Consider the following 20008-nt stretch of genomic DNA (forward strand, 5'->3'; position numbering starts at 1 on the left):
ATGGGCTAGGGACTCCCTCTTCAATCAGTGATGAAGAAAATGCCCTACAGTCAGCTCTTATGGAGGCATAGTCTCAATTGAGGTTCCCTCCTTTCAGATGAATCCAGCTTGTGTCAAGTTGGAATAAAACTAGCCAGAAAAGCCCTCTAAGGAAAAATAAAATAAAAAATAAAAATAAAAAAAAGAAAAGAAAGAAAGAAAGAAAAAAGAAAACAATATATGTTTCAAACAACAGAAGGCTTTACTTACACTCTGTGCTGATCAAGTACCTGACACACTAAAATTTTACAAAATGAAAATAAAGTCTCCCATTTAGCTGAATGTATCGAGAAGCTGGGATCTGGGTCCTCAAGAGTCGAGACTAACCACAGGGACATGGATTTGGAAGGCCCACACCTGGAGTTAGACGACCATTTCATCCGTGTCTTCTTGGAAAACCAAAAAGCGTGTGACCTAGGCTTGAAATTTTTTCAGTGATTTAAAACCTGGTGTTACATCCTCGGCTTTGAGTTCATGTAGCATTGAACCGTGGATTACGTTCCTCAGGGGCTTCCGAAGTGCTGCGGACGTGATCAGTGTCCCGGTGCTCCAGCTTGAGGATGCCCTTCTGCATTTCTTTCGGTTTGTTAGAACTCTGTGCACCCTCTGGATTTTCTATCGTGTTGCTTTGCCTTGGGGACTAGGAAGGTTAGAAGTCTATTTGATGCTGAAGGACATCAAAGTCGTTTCATTCCAGCTTCCTGGCAAAAATTCCAGCCCCTTTTTCTTGCTCTTGACATCTCTCTGAATTTATTCTCTTCTTTATATGCTTTTTTTTATAATCCCGTCATAGGAAGGGTATACATAGCAAGTGGAGGCACCCAGAATAGTGCCATATTCTTGGAAGATGTTCCAGACTACCCAAGGATGAACCCCACTCTCCTGCCACAAGGGGGTGCCAGAGTTCTCCTTCTTGGACAGGGATCCCACTTCTTGATGCTGGTCCAGAAAGGGGATGGAATAGTGTTTTGTAGATAGCTGTATTGCTGAATCACACACGACTGAGTGAGCCCTGAGGATACCAGGGTTCCTCCTGTGGAAACTCTACTGGGAAACCCTGTCATCATTCTTCCAAGATGGCACTCACTGGGGCCCTGCTTTGCTGAGAAGCTGGAAAGGAGTATATCCCACTGAGAAGAGACAACTGTTCGCATTCAGTGTTTTAGCTGGACACAAAACATTCATTTAAAATAGCTGAGAATCAAACGAAACGGTGCTCGACTCAGCAGTGTGTTTACTAGAAGTGCAAATGAGGAGACAGCCTGCCGCAAGCCCAGGGGGTTACTACGCCTGGGGAGCTGGTGACACATGGATGCTGGTGAGGCGAATATTAGCGTGCTCCTTAGAGCGCTGTGGGGGCGGGCTTCGAGGTTTCCTATCCTCAGGACATCTCTCAGTGTCTCAGGCCATTTCCTGCTGCCTGCAAGATGTAGGACTCTCAGGTACTCCTCCAGAACCACATCTGCCTGTGTGCTGGTCATGCTTCCTCCCATGACGACAATGGACTAACTCTCTGAAACCATAAGCAAGCCACCCCAATTAAATGTTTTTCCTTAAAAGAGCTGCTATGGTCATGGTGTCTCTTCACAGCAATAGAAACCCTGACTAAGACAAGGTACCTCAGGGTTCTTTACTAGGGACCAGAGGCCAAGAACCCCTTTTCAGACCTCTAACGTTTCCCGTTCATGCAACCCCACAACTGTTATGATAATTTTATTTTACAGTGGAGAAACCAACAGATTCAGAGTCTCTCAGGCCGCAGATCTTGGTCTGGGGTAAACAGTATCTTTATCTTCTTTAATCTTTTTTAAAATGTGTTTTGTCTTATTATAGTGTATGGGTATAGTTGCACACGCTTGTGTCTGGTGCTCTCAGAGGCCAGAAGAGGGCACTGCATCCCCTGGGATTGGTCATAAGCCCTTATGTGGGTATTGGAATTGAACTCTGATCAATGGAAGAGCAGCCAGTGCTTCTACCTCTGAGAAACTACTCCAGACCCTAGTTCCACTAATCTTTAACTAAAGTTTAGCATTTCCTTCAATTGTGAACCTAAGTAGAAACTAAGATGAAATCAGCCAAACCTGTAACCTTGTTCCCAATAGAAATCACAAGCATTTTCCTATGACATCGTGTGCTGTGGATATCTCAAAGCATTGTTTATATCACTGGCACATTGACATTATGATAGCCAGTAAATACCTGCCAGACCTTAGTTATCTCATGTATCAATGAACACACATGCTACTATGTAACAATTTTTAAATAGTCTGGTGTGATCAATTGTTTTTATAACCCGATACACTTTATGGTATGCATTGAAATGCACAGACCTCTCCAGACTACAAGTAGAGAAAAGAGCTAGGAGCATTTGCTGAAAGAGAACGATGCCCTAGGACTGGTTGCTCATCATTCACGGACTCCAAAGGAGTGTAGCTGCCAAAGTACCGAGAGGACTCCTTATTCCTAAGGGGTCCACTAGGCTGGGAAATCAAAATGGCATTACAGAAAGTTTGCTGCTTGAAGCATCCACATGCTCTTGACAGATGGGTGCACACAGAATCTTCTGACTTGAACTAAACAGAAACCTAACGTTAGCCCGATGCCTAGCGATGCTCACAGTGCTATTACTGGACATAAATAATTGATAAGTTGAGTTTGCTGTGGGTATGCACTTTTCCCTAATTGATTACAATTTTTTTGAGTTTTGACGATACTTGTAAAAATAATAGCCAATGGCTGCGGACGCCCTTTCTCTAATGTATTTTCAATTAAGATGGTTAAAGGTAGTCACGTGCTCCATAAAGATGCTTCAGTCAACAGCTGGATAACATAATGGTCCTGTAAGATTATTTCAGAGAAGGGAAATTCGTGCCTTGTTCTGCCTGTTTGTGGTGGTTTGGGTACAAACGTGACCGGGATAGAACAGACTATGTGTGTGTGAACAATACTTGATAAATGACCATGGTACACGTTTGTGCGTTGAACATAGTATTTTTTAACTTTTAATTGTGTGTGAGTGCGTATTTGTGCTTGGGAATGTAGTGCCCAAGCTCTCTATTCCCTGGAGCTGGAGTTACAGGCCCTTGTGACTGCCCAGTAAGCTGCCCAGTGGGGGTGCTGGGAACCAAACGGGTCCTCTGGAGAGTAACAAGTACTCTCAACCACTGAGCCACCTCTGCAGCCCTATCACCCCACAATGTTTAGTGTGTGTGTGATATGTGTATTTGCTCATGTATGTACAAGTACATATGTGTGCTCATGCAAACAGAAGCCAGATGAAGGCCCCAGCTGTTGTTCCTCAGACCACCCACCTTGATTTTTTATTTTAAAGACAGGGCCCTTCCTGTCTCCGCCTCCCCAACACTTGGATTAAAATGCGTGCCTCCACGTCCAGCATTTTTACTTGGGTTCTGGTATTGAACTCGGGTTCTCCTTCTTCCAAGGCAAACAGTTCACCATCGTAGCCAGCTCTGTAGCCTCCATATTTTAAAATGTGTTTTCTCGTGTTTGTCTTCTGCTTTTAGAAGACACTCGCCGCCAAGTAGGCTGCTGTGTTTTGTTGCTCGGGCACCAATTCCTTCCCACCTCTGGTGGCATCGTCTGCTCTTGGGTTTGATCTAATCTTGTATGGTTTTGTTCATCGCCCCAGGGGCAGTGGGCTATATCATACATACATACACATGCCCTGCTGTGCAGCAGGCTAGACCACCTGGGTCTATGTAACAAAACTGGTGAACTCCAATGTTTGTGGTGACAGAATGGCTAAACAGCTCACCTCTCGGGACATCAGACTGGGCTCTTTGTCCCCTCCCAGCTGAAGATCCAGAATTCTTGGTAGGAAAACCCAAGTGTGGAAACTGTAAGAAATGTTGGAAAAATGCCTCCTTTAATAATGTTTGAGTCACAGCTTAAAAACGTGTTCTCTCTTCCGAAGTGTTGTAGCAGGGCTGCCAAGCCAGGGAGACTAACGCTGGTCTCATTTGTTCTCTGTCTTTTAAACAGGTTTTCAGGCATTAAACAGGCTGGACTTTTGATTGTCGCTTCTGCGGACCTGGACGCGTTTTCCTGGGGAAAGTTTGTTGCCATAAACCTTTGGTGCTCTCCCGCTGCTGTCTGTGAACTTCCTCGGCCTGGCGATTACTTGTGCTTTGCAGAAGTCATCTGCTTAGCAGCCATGCATCATTTATAACAATCTCTGGCAAAACCTCAGAAAAAGATACGCTCTTGTGTCATCAGTGAGCCCAGTGAAAACACTGGCCGGGTGGCGGTGCCTCCGGCAGCGGGGCAGCCTCGTGGAGCTTGCTTCTTGGAGGGAGTATGGCACAGTTAGGAAGGAAGCAAGAGTCACAAACCAAACACGGTCCCTGGTGAAACCAGAGAGGGGCTCCTGCAGGATCGAAGGAAGCAGCTGGACTCGGGCTTCTCCGCGGGACTGTGGATCTCTTCCCTCCGTCGTGGGGAGAGGAAATGGCCCATGAAGTGGACCTGGAGTCCTTCAAGGAGTTGGAACGGGAGGTCATTCTCGGGGTCCTATACCGAGATCGGGCTGTTCAAAGCATAGAGGAGGAAAGGGTCCGGTAAGTTGCACTCCGACCTGGGGCTGTCCTATGGGGCTTGGCTTTTTCTGTTTGGAGCCATGGCTTGTTGGATTGCTTGTGACTGCTTGCTCAGGGCTGAACTTCTAACCCAGAAGGGTCCCAGTGAAGGTGTGGAGATGGAGATTATTTTCTAAATGGACCTAAATTAACTTCACGATTCTTTAGAAAGGGTGCCTTTGTGATATTTGTTCTTTGTGCACTTGCCCACTTTATGAGGGTACCCAGTGGGACACCGACAGTCTTCTGGCAGACCCCCCCCCACAGTGCAAACTTCCAGTTCAGAGTGCCCCCCCCACGCTTGTTTTCTGTGGTAGCTGGAGGTACAAAGGAGGAGGCTCAGAAACAGAACCGGAGGAATCCATTTCTGTCTTTTCTCTTTGTTCACTTTTGCCTGCAGCTGGCTTGGAAGAAGGAAAGGTGAACCTGCTCAGCCTGTTCCCTGACCGCTTTATCAACAGGAGCTTCTTTTTCTGGCCTGGCTGTTTGGTCTGAGGTTGCATTTACTGGCGGCTCTGGGTAGCAGAACGGCACACTGTTAGCTGGAAGGTTCCCTCTGTAAATACAAGGCTTGTTTTTCAGTTCATGGCACACCTGAAATCTCCGTACCTGGGAGGTAGAAACAGGAGGATTAGGGGTGCAAGGTCAGGGCTCAGGAGATGCCTCAGCAGCTAAGGGCACTTTTTCATCTTGCCTAAGACCCTGGGTTCAATTCCCAGCATCAGCATGGTCGCTCACAACCACCTCTTACTCCAGTTTCAGGGTGACCCAGTGCCTTCTCTGACCTTTGTGGGAACCAGGCACTCATGTGGTGCACATATATGCACAGACAAAACATACATATAAAATTGAAAGAAAGCTAAATATTTTTTAATTTAAAAAAATGTTCAAGATCACCTTTTAGCTCTCAGGCCTGTTTGAAAGTAAGCAGATGAACGGTTGAGCCATGCTGAGCATGTAAGAAACTCCAGAGTCGATCCTGGTACCAACAAGGGGAGCAAGCCAGGGTTCTTGATAGAACTTTTTCAGAGTCACTGGAGACATGGCTCAGCAGTTAAGAGCACTGGTTGCTCTTCCAGAGGACCGGGGTTTCCTTCCCAGTATACCCATACGGTAGTTCACAATCATGTAACTCCAGTCCCAGGGGAGCCCGATGCCCTCTGCTGGCTGCCACAGGCACTGCATGAACAAGATGCTCTGACATACATGCAGGCAAAAACAACCCATGTGTGCAAAAATCAAAGCCATACATATAAAACAAAATTTTTGAAGAGTGAGGGAAATTGTTTGGCTAAGCAAAGATACAAAGTTCTTTTTCCTTGTTCCTCTATTTCTTTTATTTATCCATTAATTTGTTTATCTGAGACAAGCTCTCTCCCAATCGCCTTGGCTATCCTGGAATTCCCTGTCTAGACCAGGCTGACTTTGAGCTCACAGAGATCTGCCTGCCTTGGTGTTCTCCTCTGTTCCAAATGCTGGGATTAGAGGGGTGTGTCACCCCGCCTGGTCCCTCCTTCGTTTCAAAGCCCCTTAAATATACTTGCAAACTCTAATTCATTGAAATAACAATAGGCTGAGGGGGTGATTTAAATCTCTTTGGTAATAAAGAGACAGTACTGGAGTAACAGAGTTCCTGGGTGCTGGTCAGAAGGCTCTATCAGGAAGGAGGAGCAGAGTGTGAACCGCCTCTGACTTAGGCATGCAGTGTTGTGTCACGTGATCCTCACAGTCACCCTGGGAGACCAGGCATTGCTTCACAGAAAACCCTGGGCCTAGGCTTTAGCAGCTGAGGAGAGAGACCAGCTCGGGCAGCCTTATGTGGTGGTCTGTGGGAGCGCCCGCCTCTAGTCGGCTGTCTAGCACTGTGTCTGGCTTAGTCTTCTTTATGTTGCTATGATAAATTACCCTGACAAAAAGCAGTTTCGGGGAGAAAGAGGTTTATCTTTTCTTATGATTTCAGGTTACCACCCATTATTGTGAGGAAGTCCAGGTAGGAACTTAAACAGTTAGTCACGTACACAGCCAAGAGCGGAGTGTGCGTGTGCTTACCCAGCTCCATCTCGCCATTCTCATAGTTTGCCCCTGCCTAGGGGATGGTGCTGCCCACAGAGGGCTGGCTTTTTCCACATCAGTTAACTTAAGACAATCGCCCACAGATATGTCCACAGGTCAACTCAATGTAGACAATCTTTGTGGAGGCTCTTCCCAGGTGATTCAAGGTGGCGCCATGTAGCAGGTAAAGCAAACCATGATACCACCCAATCGTTATTCAACTCATTGGATCACAGGAAATTGAAAACGCACCTGCAGCATCTTCGGTGGAAAGGAGCGAAGAGCTCGAGCCAGGAATACAGGGCCAAGTGCTGTGCACGCTGCCAGCGGGCTCTGGGCCTGCTGCTGAACCGTGGGGCCGTGTGCCGGGGCTGCAGCCACCGGGTGTGTTCCGAGTGCCGCGTATTCCTGCGGAGGACTCACGCGTGGAAGTGCACAGTGTGCTTTGAGGACAGGTAAGCGTCATGGCTAGGGTGTGTGTGTGTGTGTGTGTGTGTGTGTGTGTGTGTGTGTACAAGCACTCCAAAGAGTGCTCTGTTCCTCCCCTGACCCAGGACTGGTCCAAAACCATTCTGGCTTCAAACTCATTGTCTGTGGCCGTCACACTTCGGTCACCAATAGATGGTTCCCAAGAGCCATCATCACACCAATTCAGATCCATAGCCGCTCCCAGGTGCCTCAGCTAGGGCTGCTTTTCTCTGCTTAGGAGGGAGACATCTTAATTAAAAAATGATTTTATTGCAGGGTGGTGGTATCTATCCATCACTGAGGAAGCAGAAGCATTTCTGTCTCTCTCTCTCTCTCTCTCTCTCTCTCTCTCTCTTTCTTGAGCTAGAATCTCACTACGTATCTCTGGAAGGTCTGCAGACTGATTCATAACCAGGCTGGCCTCGGATTTCCAGATCTCTCCTCCTGAGTCTGGGATTAAGGAAAGCTGTGTGCCATTTTCCCCAGCCATATAGCATTTGTATTGATGAATGTTTGGTGACCGATGATGGACTGACCCAGGACTTGAGGTGATATTGTGTTTCTTGACTAGTGCCTTAGTCTTTTTTTCTTTGTAAGGATAGGGTCTCAGGAAGCCCAGGCTGACTTCAAGCTCAGTATATGTAGCTGAGGCTGATCTTGAACTCCCGATCCTCCAGCTACTACCCAAGTGCTGAGATTACAGGGTCACTCTACACCCAGCCTGGTGCCTCCATTTTCTTGGACCTTGTCCACTTCAGGAAAGTAGGAGGGAACGAGAACTGGGTTGTAAGCAAGGTCTGGAGCTGTGTTCTAGGAGAGTGTTTTGAAGGAGAGAAGAGGGCGTGGACACACAATTAGATGGTGACTATTATTGTATACAGATTCTGCATCCATTTTAACCATTTGATGCTGTGGGTTTTAATTTTTTTAATTTATGTATATTTTACATTCCTGTATGTCTGTGAACCACATACATGTCTGGTGCCCAAAGACCAGAAGACAGCGTTGCATCCCCTGGAACAGGAGTTATAGATGGGTTAGCCACCATGTGGATGCTGGGAATTGAACCCAGGTCCTCAGAAAAAGCAGTCAGTGCTCTTAACCAGTGAGCCATCTCTCATGAGACTTTTTTGTTTGGTTTTGCTTTGTTTTGAGACAGGGTCTGTCTATGCAGCCCTGGCTGGCTTGGAAGTCAAGACCAAGATAGCCTGGAACACACTATGTAGTGATGCAGAATGCGCCAAATGGGGAAAATGTGAGTCAAATAGCTCCAAGCTAACTTCTAATAGAGTATTTTAAGGTTTTTTTAAAATTATTATTAAAAGGGAACTCATAGATCACAGCGAGGAAATAGGAATAGGGTCCAACATCCAGATGTGGCTTGTGGGAAGAAGAGACCAAGCGGGATGGGACCACAGCTTTTTGGTCCCCAAAGACATGCCCCAACCTGGTCCAACCTCTCAAAGGCCATTGGCTGAAGGAGGTTCTCTATTACCTCTCCCTTTTGTCTAAATAAGAGAGTTTCAAACACAATACAAAACTATATACAATAAGAACAGATATCAAGTATAAAAATTAGAATTGTAACCATCATAACCAATATTAAGCAAGGAGCATATGCTAAATGGTTCAATAATCATTTTATCCTAAGAAGTCTAAGTCTTGTATTTGAAATGGCATGGCTAGATTATAAGAGGAAGGTAACTACATCTATCTAATCTTTAAAACTATCAAAGGCCTGAGAAGGGAGATAATATTACTTGAGTAATATTAATTGAGTAATATTATCCAGTAGGCAGTAGATTTTAAATTTTTTTGTGAGACATATTTTTTACAGTGACTAGGAATGACTGGACCATGTTTGACATGGGGGCCTGCAAGAGGCCCCCAAGGAGTTTTCTGATGATATTGGGTTGCCTTGTCTGTCTTTTGTTGACCTATATTTGTTGGTTGAGTGTTAGCCTTTGCCATACCTCCTACATATTTTAGAAGGCTGAGACTGCCTATTTTTCTCATTTTCAGAGAAGACATTATTTTTAGGAATTTCTTGTCTACAATTCCTTCTCAGATGTCCTCTTTTACCACAATTAAAGCATTTGGCATTTCGATGTCTCCTCATACCTTTGGAAATTGCTTCTCCTACCCAAGCCTCAGTATTATAGTCAAATGTCTCAACATTCATTGTATGCAGGATCCATTCATCCATTGGTGCTGATCTAATCTTTAAAGGCCCAAGTATCTTTTTGCATTTTAAAAAGTCATAGATTTGATAAATACTCATCTAGCATCTGGGTCTGTTACTCCTACTTGTACAGCCTTAGTTAATCTTTGTAAAAAGTCACTAAAGGGTTCTCTCTGGCCCTGTTTAACCCTGATATATCATTCAATTCTCTTTCCTGATTCCCGAATCCTGTCCCAAGCATTTAAAGCTGTTGTGCTGCTTAGGGACAAGGTGTGTTCATCATAGAGAGCTTGGTTATGTGGATCAGCATAAGTGCCTCACCAAGAATTTGTCTCTGGTTCTAATATGTACTGGCCGTGTTGAGTCCTGTTTTTGTACCTTCCCTCCATGTTCATCAGGTACAATAATCTCCTCAATTGTTTTAAATATTTTTACCACTCTTTTGTAGAGTCTGACTCTCCTGTATAGTGTTCCATTCTAATGTCCTCATTGATGATTTCAAGGTATGAAATCTGTCCAGTAAAGATAATGTCTCATCCTTGGACATAATTTTAATGGTGTGTATATTGCCTTTATGGAGAGATACCTTATCCATTAATCTATCATAACTTTCTTTTTTTTTTTTGTTTTTTTTTTGTTTTTTTTTTTTTTTGGTTTTTTCAAGACAGGGTTTCTCTGTGGTTTTGGAGCCTGTCCTGGAACTAGCTCTTGTAGACCAGGCTGGTCTTGAACTCACAGAGATCCACCTGCCTCTGCCTCCCGAGTGCTGGGATTAAAGGCGTGCGCCACCACCGCCCGGCTATCATAACTTTCTTAACAGATTTTGATTGCTAAATTTGACAGCATAAATTTTCTTTAGATAATGAGTCAGCACCCTTTGATATTGATTGGATTTTGTCTGTCAAATTAATGTTATTCTTTTTAATAGGATTTTAAACAGCTATTTATTATTAGTCTGTAAAGACTGTATTATTTTTAAAAATGCCTCATTCTTGGCCCTGTTATTAAACCAATTTTAATGATATAATATGGAAAACAAAACTAATTCCTGAAATCAAATAAATGAATATATAAGGAAAATCACATAAGCCTTGTAGAATACCCTCTGTAGCATAAGCAAAATGGTTATTAAATTTTTGAATGATAATATTGTCAGTCATTTTATAACTTTTAAATTCATCACTTACCCCCTATAGAAAATTTTAGTGAATAGGTGTATTAATCTTTATTGGCAAGCCAGTGTCATGGTTGCAACTGTGTGGTGGAGAGACCCAAGCAGTGGTGGACAGTCCTGGTTTGGTTTTGCTCATGTTACCTACTTAGATACTGACAAATATGCTTTGTTTAACAAATTAAGAGCAGTTATTAAGGACAATTAAAGTGATTCTGTAGAGGGAGAGAGTTTTATGGTGGCTTCTCGTCAGTTGCGAGCCGCAGCAAAATGGCAGACTGCGGGGAAATTCAGAGTCCTAGGCAGAGGCAGGTGGAACGAGAGAGGTTGCAGTAGTGTGCTGAGTCTGGGTGCCAGCTGGAGCCACAGGTCGGCAGAGTCAGAGTCCTAAGCAGCGGCAGGTGAGCCACGGGCAGGTGAGAAATGTGCCCTGGCTGGTGAACGGGGAACACCACAGGGGTGGGGTATCCCGATAAGCGTGGACTTGGCCCCGCATTGTGTGCCAGATGATGCAGAACTCGTCAAGGGGGGTTGCGAGTCAGATAATCCCAAGATAACTTCAAATAGAGATTTTAAGGGTTTTTTGTTTATTATTATTATTATTATTAAAAGGAAACTCATGGATCACAGTGAGGAAATAGGAATGGGGTCCGACATCCAAGTGTGGCTTGCAGGAAGAAGAGACCGAGCAGGGAAGGACTGCAGCTCTTTGGTACCCAGTCATGCCCCAACCTGGTCCAGCCATTGGCTGAAGGAGGTTCCCCATCAATGTAGACCAAGTTGGCCTCAACCTCAGAGATCTATGTGCCTCTGCCTATAAGTTCTTGGACTAAAGGCGAGCGCCCCAGTACCTGGTTGATGGTGAGGTGTTTTAAGCCCAGAAGTGGTGTCTTTGAACAAGTCATCTTGAAAATTAGCATATTTGACCTGCAGTCCCACTGTCCTAAGTGAGAGCAGGTCATAGGTTCCTTGAGACATGAAGGGGTGCACCCACTTGAAAGAAGAGCAAACACAAAATACCACAGAACTCACAGGAAGAGGGCAGTGTGAGGTAGATGCCAACCTGTAAATGAGCAGTCAAAGACTCTGGCCTAAAAGCAACTTGTAATATCCCCGCTCGTGTTGGAGGGCCCTAGAACAGATCACGGGAGATTTGAAAACAGCAGCATGAATCTAGCTTCCCTTCCTAAATCAGGAGGGCTGTCTGTATAGCCACCCGACAGCAATGCTGGATTTCCTGTTCCTTTGCAAGGCTTAATGCACGTCAGTAACCAACAATATGGAAATGGCTCTGCGCTCTCTGTGTCTGAACCAGTCCTTTCCTTTGCCCCACACCATCTCTCCCTGTCCTGGATCAGTGTCCTTCAGGCTTTTCTTAGTTCAAGAGAAAAACCCTAAGCAGGACTATGCGCTGCCCTGGCCACACGGTTCTGATGTGGGCCTGGAGAGGGGATTGATTCCGAGTCTCCTCCACACAGGTCCAAGGACTTTCTTCCCCACTCAGTCACCTGACTTTGATGCGTACAGTCAACCCTAATAAAGGAAATAGATGAACTCTTAGCATTCCCCCCCCCCTAATGGTTAACTGCAAACTAAAAATCAGAATAGAGGGCCTGGGCTGAGGCAATCTCCTAGGGAGGTAACTATGTTGAAATTTCCGCCCTACACGGCATCATGCCCAGCATTGTAACTTGACCCACAAAGTACACAAAATGTCATTTTCTATAACCCCAGCTTCCTTATTTTGAAATAAGGATGTTTTTCAAAATACCTGTGGTAATTGCGCCACTCCAGGTGGATTCGGAGATGAAGCCATGTTAGAAGAAAGCTAATTTAGTGACTCAGGATTTCTCTCACCCCATTCTGCCCACTTCTTCACACTCCTGACTCCCGTCTCCAGCTCTGTCCTCACGGAGCCACCATCCAGTTTTGGGGCTGCAATGATCACGCATGCTGATCAAGCACTCTGCCACTGAACTTCACCCTCCAGCAGTTGCACGCATACAGTCTTACGGCGTACTTGCTACTGCTTGACACTGGGAGCGGGTTGTTAGACGTCAGAAAGTCAATGACCTAGGGATACTCCTTGCCAAACAGCAAGTCATAAATTTGCTTACAGCATTATGGAATTGCTTTACCTAAAAAAACAACCGAAAACCCCATCGTGTGGTTCTCAGGCGTGAACTTTGTAGGTGACAATGTCTTGCTACATACCTAAAGGACGGACGCTTCTGCTTGGACTGAACAGATCCAGACCTGAAAATCGGGGAGTTATTCAAGTTTGAAAGTATTTGAGCAATAAGTGTGTCCTGGAATTTTTATGAAACAATTAGAGCGAAGTGTCTTAGTTATCACTTCTCTGATGAACCAGCACAACCAAAGCACGCTGGGGAGGAAACGAATTATCTAGCTATCACAGTCCATCGCTGAAGGAAGTCAGGACAGGAGTTCAAGCAGGTGGGAACCTGGAGGCAGGGGCTGATGCAGGCCATGGAGGGTGCTGCTTGCTCCTCATGACTTGCTCAACTGTAAGCAGCTTCATTTCCCAGCTGCCCAGACCCGAATAATCACACAGAAACACACTAATTACAACATTGCTTGGTCTATTAGTTCAGGATTCTTATTAACTCTTATATTTTAAATTAACCCCTTTCTATTAATCTGTGTATCAGCATGGGTAAGGGTCCAGCATCTGTCTCCTTTGGCAGCTACATGGCATCTTTTAGACTCTGCCTACTCTCTATATCTCTGCTCGGATTTCCCGCCTGGCTTTACTCTGCTAAGCCATTGGCCAAAACAGCTTCTTTATTAAGCAATGGTAATAAAACATATTTATAGCATACAGAGGGAAATATATTGTGTAAAGGATTTCACGTTGTCAGACAGAACTCCTAACGGGCAGTGTTATATCTAGTCCTTGCAGGGTGGCACGTGCCATTTCATGTGGAATATGTATACTCATCTTAAGAGTATTGTTTTTAATTTATAGGATTATGATATTTTACTCATGCACAAAAAGAGAATAAAGATTCTTAATATTCTTTGAAGTCAAAGCAGAAAATAAAACTGTAGAAAATTATAGAATACTTTTCTGTTTATGACGTGGGAGTGTGCATGTTTGTGTATGTGTACGTTTTTGCGTGTCTAAGCATAGGCACGTGTGTACCATGGTGCATGTGTGGAATTCAGAGGCTGTGACTTAGTTGTTGGTCCTTCCTTTCACTATTTCTTTCTTTCTTTTTTTAAGTTTTTTTGAGACAGAGTTTCTCTGTATAGCCCTGGCTGCTGTTCTGGAACTCACTTTGTAGACCAGGCTGGCTTCAAACTCACAAAAATCTTCCTGCTTCTGCCTCCTAAGGGCTGGGATTAAAGATGTTCACCATCTCTGTCAGGCACCCTCCACCTTTTTTATTTCAAAGATTTATTTTTAATTGTGTGCGTCTGGGGTAGCATATGTGTGTATACATGTTGGTGCCCTCAGAAGCCAGGGGCATCAGATCCCTTGAGAGCTGGAGCTACAGGCAGTTGTGAGCTGCCTGGCCTGAGTTCTGGGACTGTACTTGGTTCTCTATAAGAGCAGGATGCATCTTTTCAGCCCTGGCTTCCACCCTTCTGCCTTGTCTGAATCGGGATCTCCTGTATATGCCTGTGTAGCTGGCCTTTGAGCTCCTGAGAATTCTGCCTCCTCCCATCTTGCCATAGGATTGCTACAATTATGGGCCCATGCTACCACATCTAACTTTATGTGGGTTCTAGAGAGCCAAACACGGCTCTCGACCCTTGTGAAGCGAGCGCTGAGTGGACCCACTGAGTTCAGCACTAGAATACTTCTTTGGTGCTTACTAAAGAGAACTCATTTTTGAGACCGGGCCTTAGTAGGTAGTTCAGGCTGACCTCAGACTCATAATCTTCCTGTCTCCACCTCTCGGGTGGTGGGATTAGTAGGCTCATGCCAACATGCCCAGAAAGAGAATGATTTCACACAGTTTTGTGAAGGTCAGGCTCATTTTGTGGTCAGCACTTGATTGCAGTTCTTGCCTTTAAAACCCTTTTGAGAATCAGTGAGCTTTTTATTTTATTATGTCTTTGGTTTGTACTCTCCATTGTCATCTGCTTACTTCAGCTGGAGCCTGTCACCATACAGGAGGCGGTTTACCGGGCTGGCACTTGGCATGGTAATCAGGTCACAGGGGGCCAGGAGTTGAGAGCTTGGACAGGTGTGTGTGGGTATTTCTGTACAGTATGCTTTCATAAGGATTTCCATAATAGCTTGTGCACATCCACAAGACAGACCAGAGTGTGTTCCCAAACCAGCAGACGTCATATGTGTTCTAGCTGCAGGTGACTCAGCTCCCACACTGGCCCATTGATGCGGCAATTTCAGTGTTGTCATGAATGAGCCTCTTTATTGTCACAGAAAGAGGGCAGCCTGGGTTCCTGCCCAGTCATAGGCTGCTGTGCTCTGAAATCTTTCCTACGCTGAGATGCTCTGGTGATGGCTGGGTTAGATTCTGGAATTACTTTTTGATTACAATGAATACTTCTGGTTTTCAGAAACCAACAATGTTCCCCTTTCCTAGGAAGACACTTGGATCTTCCCCATAAAAGCTTGTTCTTCACATAGTTACCCGTATGAACATTAATTACCCCCGTAAGACTGCATTTCCCAAGCCAGCAAACTTAAGTGTGCCTTCCAGTGGCCTTTTCACGTGTGTGGTGACCTCACTGGGTTTCTATATCTGGGTCTCGCCCTTTTAATCAAGAAATTCAATAAATGCCTCCTTGTCTTTCAGAATGTAAATGCTACAGAGACTTCTGAAGGTGTTTATCACCTATTCTTTATGTCCTGTCTGAGGGTTTCTGTTGCTGTGAAGAGACAACATAACCACAAACCCTTGTAAAGGAAAATATTTTTATTAGGGGTGGCTTACAGTTCAGAGGTTCAGCCCATTATCATCGTGGTGTGGCATGGTGGCATGCAGGCCGACATGGTGCTGGAGAAGGAGCTGTTGGCAACCAGCAGGCAACAGGAAGTAGTCTGAGACAGTGGGTGTGGCTTGAGCATATATGAGACCTCAAAGCCCACCCCAACAGTGACACACTTCCTCCAACAAGGCCACCTCCTAATGGTGCCACTCCCCATGAGCTTATGGGGCCAATTACATTCCCACAGCCCCCCTTCCCAGTCCTTACAGTCAAAAAGACTGGGAAAGAGGGTCTCTCCACTTGATCTTACGGACCGAGGAACATACTTTTGAATCTTTGGTTTTTCAGCCTCTTGAATTTGTCCATTTCTAAGCCAACACTTTCTTCTCTTCAATTTGATTATTCTTTTGTGGTGCCCCGCTTTCTTATCTTTTACTGGGGACTGAAGTTAGGCCCTGCACAAGCTAGGCCAGTGCTCTCCCACTGAGCTACCAGCCTGGAGAATAACTCAGCAAGCAGCTTGGTCTCATGCTCCATTTGTGTTCTCTTCTCTTCCACATTTCCAACTTTTCCCCCCTTTATGTTCTGGGAAAGCGGCTGAGCCGAGCTCAGTCAGGACTCAGCAGATTTGGTTCTGCCCCCCCCCCTTTTTTTTTTGCCAGACAGGGTTTCTCTGTGTAGCCCTGGCTGTCCTGGAACTAACTATGTCGACCAGGTTGGCCTCGAACTCAGAGATCTGCCTACCCCTGCTCTTGAGTGCTGGGATTAAAGGTGTGTGCCCCCTTTACCTGCTGGATCTGCCTTTTATTGGGCATCAGCAGGGCTCCCTGTGCTCGGTCAGTGTCCTAACCTCCTTCACGTGTCTCCTGCGCTCTGCCCCATGTCTCCTCACTCCAGCCTGATTTCCTGCTGTGGTCAAGGTTCTTTTGCACAGAGGCAAGAGCCACGTTTTTGAAAGCTGCTTCCAGCTCGTGCTTTCTAGTTGCCATAGTGACGCTTGCTCAGCATGGCCGTTCCCCTGGTCTTGCAGGCTCCATGGATATTGCCTGTGGCATTTTGCCAGCTACTCTTTGGTGCCTCCTCAGACCTCTGGGTTGGGGCTGTGCCAACTCAGAGTGGTTCTTGCCCCGGTGCCCTTAGCTCAGTCCTTTTGGTGACATGAACCCCCTTGAAGGCACACGGCTATGGGCTCTATCCACTTTGAATCCCACCTCATCCCTTTCTTCTCAGAGTGTTCCCTAGAGAGGTGGGAATATTCATATATTCACCAGTGCACTGTACTAGGACTTGTGAGTGTGTCTCTGGGTGTGATGGACACCAGGCCCTGGGTTAAAAAAGGGACATAGTGAATGTTTTGCAGGAAGGGGTTGATAGCAGCGTGATAAAATCATTGCTTTATCTTCATCACGAGTCTCCTCTCTTCTCATAGTTGCCTAGGATTTAATCACATACATCTGTCTGTTTTCCTGGACCAACGCTGACAGATCAGCTGGGCTTGTAGATGGACAACCCCCCACTAGTTTCCTTCGCCACAGCAAAGCAGCTTCGCTGCAGGGTTGTTGGAAGGAAAGTTTTAACTGGGTGAGTTCAGAGACTGCTCCTAGCAGGAGTTAGAGGGCGGACTGGCCCGCACAGGAAGCCCGTTGTTCTGTTTCACACTAGCCTGCTGCTTAATTCGGAGTGTTTGCACCTTGAGCATCTGGCAAGGCACCAGGGGCTCTTGGGGTGCTCTTCAGGTTTCTTTGCGATCAGGGCCTTGACCAGAGAGCAGACCTGCAGAGATGCGCGGCTTCAGGCATTCAAAGTGTTCAGAAGACACGGCCCCACCCGTCTTTCACTTTTTGTGGGTTGAATGGTGCAAATACCTTCGGCATCTCTGGGGAACATCATGCCCACTTTCTCAGCACATAAAGCATAAATGTCACTGCTCCCCCACCTGCAGACACAGCAGCTTGATGCAGAGGGAAGATATGCCCCAACATGCCCATTTAATTTGCGACTTGATCGTAGCGGTGAGGTCAGAACAGCTTTCTCCTAGGTGCCTCCAGCTTCCCCATCAGGAAACATCTGTGCCAGAATTCACAACGTGTGTGTTCCACAGTTATTTCTCGTTTGCTAATTCAGCATTAGGAGGGTGGAAGACCATAAAGATGAATGCTGGTGCTTTCTAGAAGCAGAATCAGGTGTTCGATGTTTATAATCCCAGCCTCCCTCAGGCAGGGACTATCTTCCAGGAGTGTTCAAGCCATGGCTCTTGGGTTGCAAGAGTACGTTTATTTTAAGTGACTTCTGGACACAACGTTGCCATCTACAAAGACTACTGTGCAGGTTAGTTTGTGTCAGGATAACGGAAAAAGTTACGATTGAAGAACTGCAGCCATTGGATTTACTTGTGCACGGGTCTGTAGGACATTTTCTCAATCGATTGGTATGGGAGGGCCAAACCCGTGCTGGGTGCTACCACCCTGGGCAGGTAGTCTTGCATTATCTAAGAAAACAGGCTGAACAAACCATTGAGAGAGAGCAAGTCAGTCAGCAGCGTTCTCCTGTGGTCGCTATTTCAGTTCCTGAGTTCTTGCCCTGGCTTTCCCTTGGTGATGGGCTGGGAGCCAAACAAATCTTTCTTCCTCCAGGCTGCTTCTAGTCAGTGTTTTACCACAGCACAGAAAGCAAACGAGGGCAGTTAGAGCATTGAATAAATTATAAAATAAACTCTCTCTCTCTGTCTCTGTCTCTGTCTCTGTCTCTCTCTCTCTCTCTCTCTCTCTCACACACACACACACACACACACACAGTATTTTTTTTCAAAGGTATTTTTATTCACTATTTTTGATGACTATAAATAAGTGTTTCCACTATGGAAAAGAAAGTTAGCACAGTACATTTTCATGACTGGGGAATGGATTTCTGAAGTCATGTTCAATGGTGTCAAAACTTAAGGAGAAAAGAATTAAAAAAAAAAAAAACAAAAGAAAACAAAAAACCCCTGAAGGTTGGAATTCAGTTCTTTATAAAGTCCCTTGTAAAAACAAAACAGAATAAAAACAAACCTTAAAGGGCAGGGAAATTTTTTTGAAAGAAAAAGGAAGGAAAAGGACAGATTCATTGCTTCTCCTCAGATTTCTCTTCAGCCTCATCTCTGGCCTCCCCCACAGAAAGGGCTTCCAGCTTCTCAGCCACCTTTCAGCATTATCATTTTTGCCTGGTCCTTTCTTTTCTCTTTCTTCAATCTCTTTCCTGCATTCTTCAAACTTTGTCTTGAACTTTTGTGCATTCTCAGCATTTAGGAAGCGGATGGCAAGCAGTTCAGGCTTGGGGCACTCATCTGCAAAGTCGGCGTGAGTATTCCAGACCCAGGCACGGTCGCTGCCAGCATTGGGCTTCAGCTCCATCATTGGTGTGATATAGTGGTTGGTGCATATCTTCAGAGTCTTGTCCCTCCTCATGAGAAGGCGGATGGTCCCTTTCTCTTTATGCTTCAGGAATTTGACGTCACCAGTGCCTCACTCCTTCCATTCTGGGAGGTCATTCTCTGAAGCAAACCGGAATAGCTTTGCCCGCATCTTGAAAAGTTCCTCTTCATCTTCCTCCAGTGTTTTAATTTCTTGCTCAGGAAGAGAAACTATTGGCTCGAACTGAGGGTCATGGTTGGATTCATCTGCATTCTCTGTGGAGGTATCATGGTCCTCATGACTGTCCTTGGTGGCCGCCATGGGGGCGCGGCGACGGCGGCTCGACTGGCTCAGGCGTTGCTGGCTCGGCGGCCTCCGGGCGGCTGGTCGCAGCTTCTTTTCCTCCGCGTCTGGCGCCGGCGTCTCCCGCCCGTCCGCCCACACAGAGTATTTTTAGTACGTTCACAGTTTTGTGTTGGGACCACATTCAAAGCTGGCCTTGGGGTTGGATACTTCGGAATGTGTGGGCCAAGACCTTTTTTGTTCATTCAGTTGATCCAGAGAAGCCAAAAGGTTGGATGTCCATGGCTACCTAGAGTAGGGGCAGGGGCAGGCCCGGCGGCTAACAGTTGCCTCTAACTCCATTTCCCACGAATCTGACACTTCTGGCCTCGGAAGTTACCAGGTACGCATGTGGCACACAGACACACATGCAGGCAAAGCGCCCATACAAAAATCACACTATTGTTTAAAAAACAGGTATCTGTAAGGTCTTAATGGCCCACAGCTGTTACCTCAGCACGAGCAGCTGAGGCAGGAGCGTGCTGTGAGCGGGAGGCCTGGGCTCTGCGCAGTGAGTTCTAGGTCAGCTTGAGCTGGAGAGTGAAGCCTGCTCTCAAGAAAATACTTCTTTTTGCTTTTCAGAAATGTGAAAATCAAAACTGGAGAATGGTTCTTTGAAGAGCGTGCCCGGAAATTTCCAACTGAAGGTAAGTGCTCTAACACCTTAGCTCCTGTAAGATGATCCTTTCTAGTTTTAAAGTATTTGGTACTGAGTTATTTTTGTGGTTATTGTTGGCTTGCTGTTGTTTTGTTTGTTTCTAAGTCAAAAACCCTCATGGTGTTGGAATTGTCAAACCATGAAATGACGGTGTTTTTAGTGATGGATCTGACTGGCTTTAAC

The 20008-nt window shown here is 45.7% G+C and overlaps 1 protein-coding gene and 1 pseudogene across 1 annotated transcript in view; one reads left to right on the top strand and one right to left on the bottom strand.

Annotated features, from left to right (window-relative positions):
- The window catches only part of Sytl3 (synaptotagmin like 3), a 67749-nt gene that overhangs the window by 7867 nt on the left and 39874 nt on the right, over positions 1–20008 (top strand). Inside the window, exons 2-4 of the mRNA XM_075959296.1 lie at positions 4042–4616; positions 6923–7141; positions 19750–19814. Of these exons, the coding sequence (XP_075815411.1) occupies positions 4507–4616; positions 6923–7141; positions 19750–19814 (394 nt within the window). The 5' untranslated portion in view covers positions 4042–4506. The remainder of the gene's footprint in view (positions 1–4041; positions 4617–6922; positions 7142–19749; positions 19815–20008) is intronic.
- Positions 18421–19258, bottom strand: LOC142842596 (ran-specific GTPase-activating protein pseudogene; annotated as a pseudogene).

Source organism: Microtus pennsylvanicus, chromosome 1 (assembly GCF_037038515.1).
Source record: "Microtus pennsylvanicus isolate mMicPen1 chromosome 1, mMicPen1.hap1, whole genome shotgun sequence".
In the NCBI taxonomy this organism is placed as follows: domain Eukaryota; kingdom Metazoa; phylum Chordata; class Mammalia; order Rodentia; family Cricetidae; genus Microtus; species Microtus pennsylvanicus.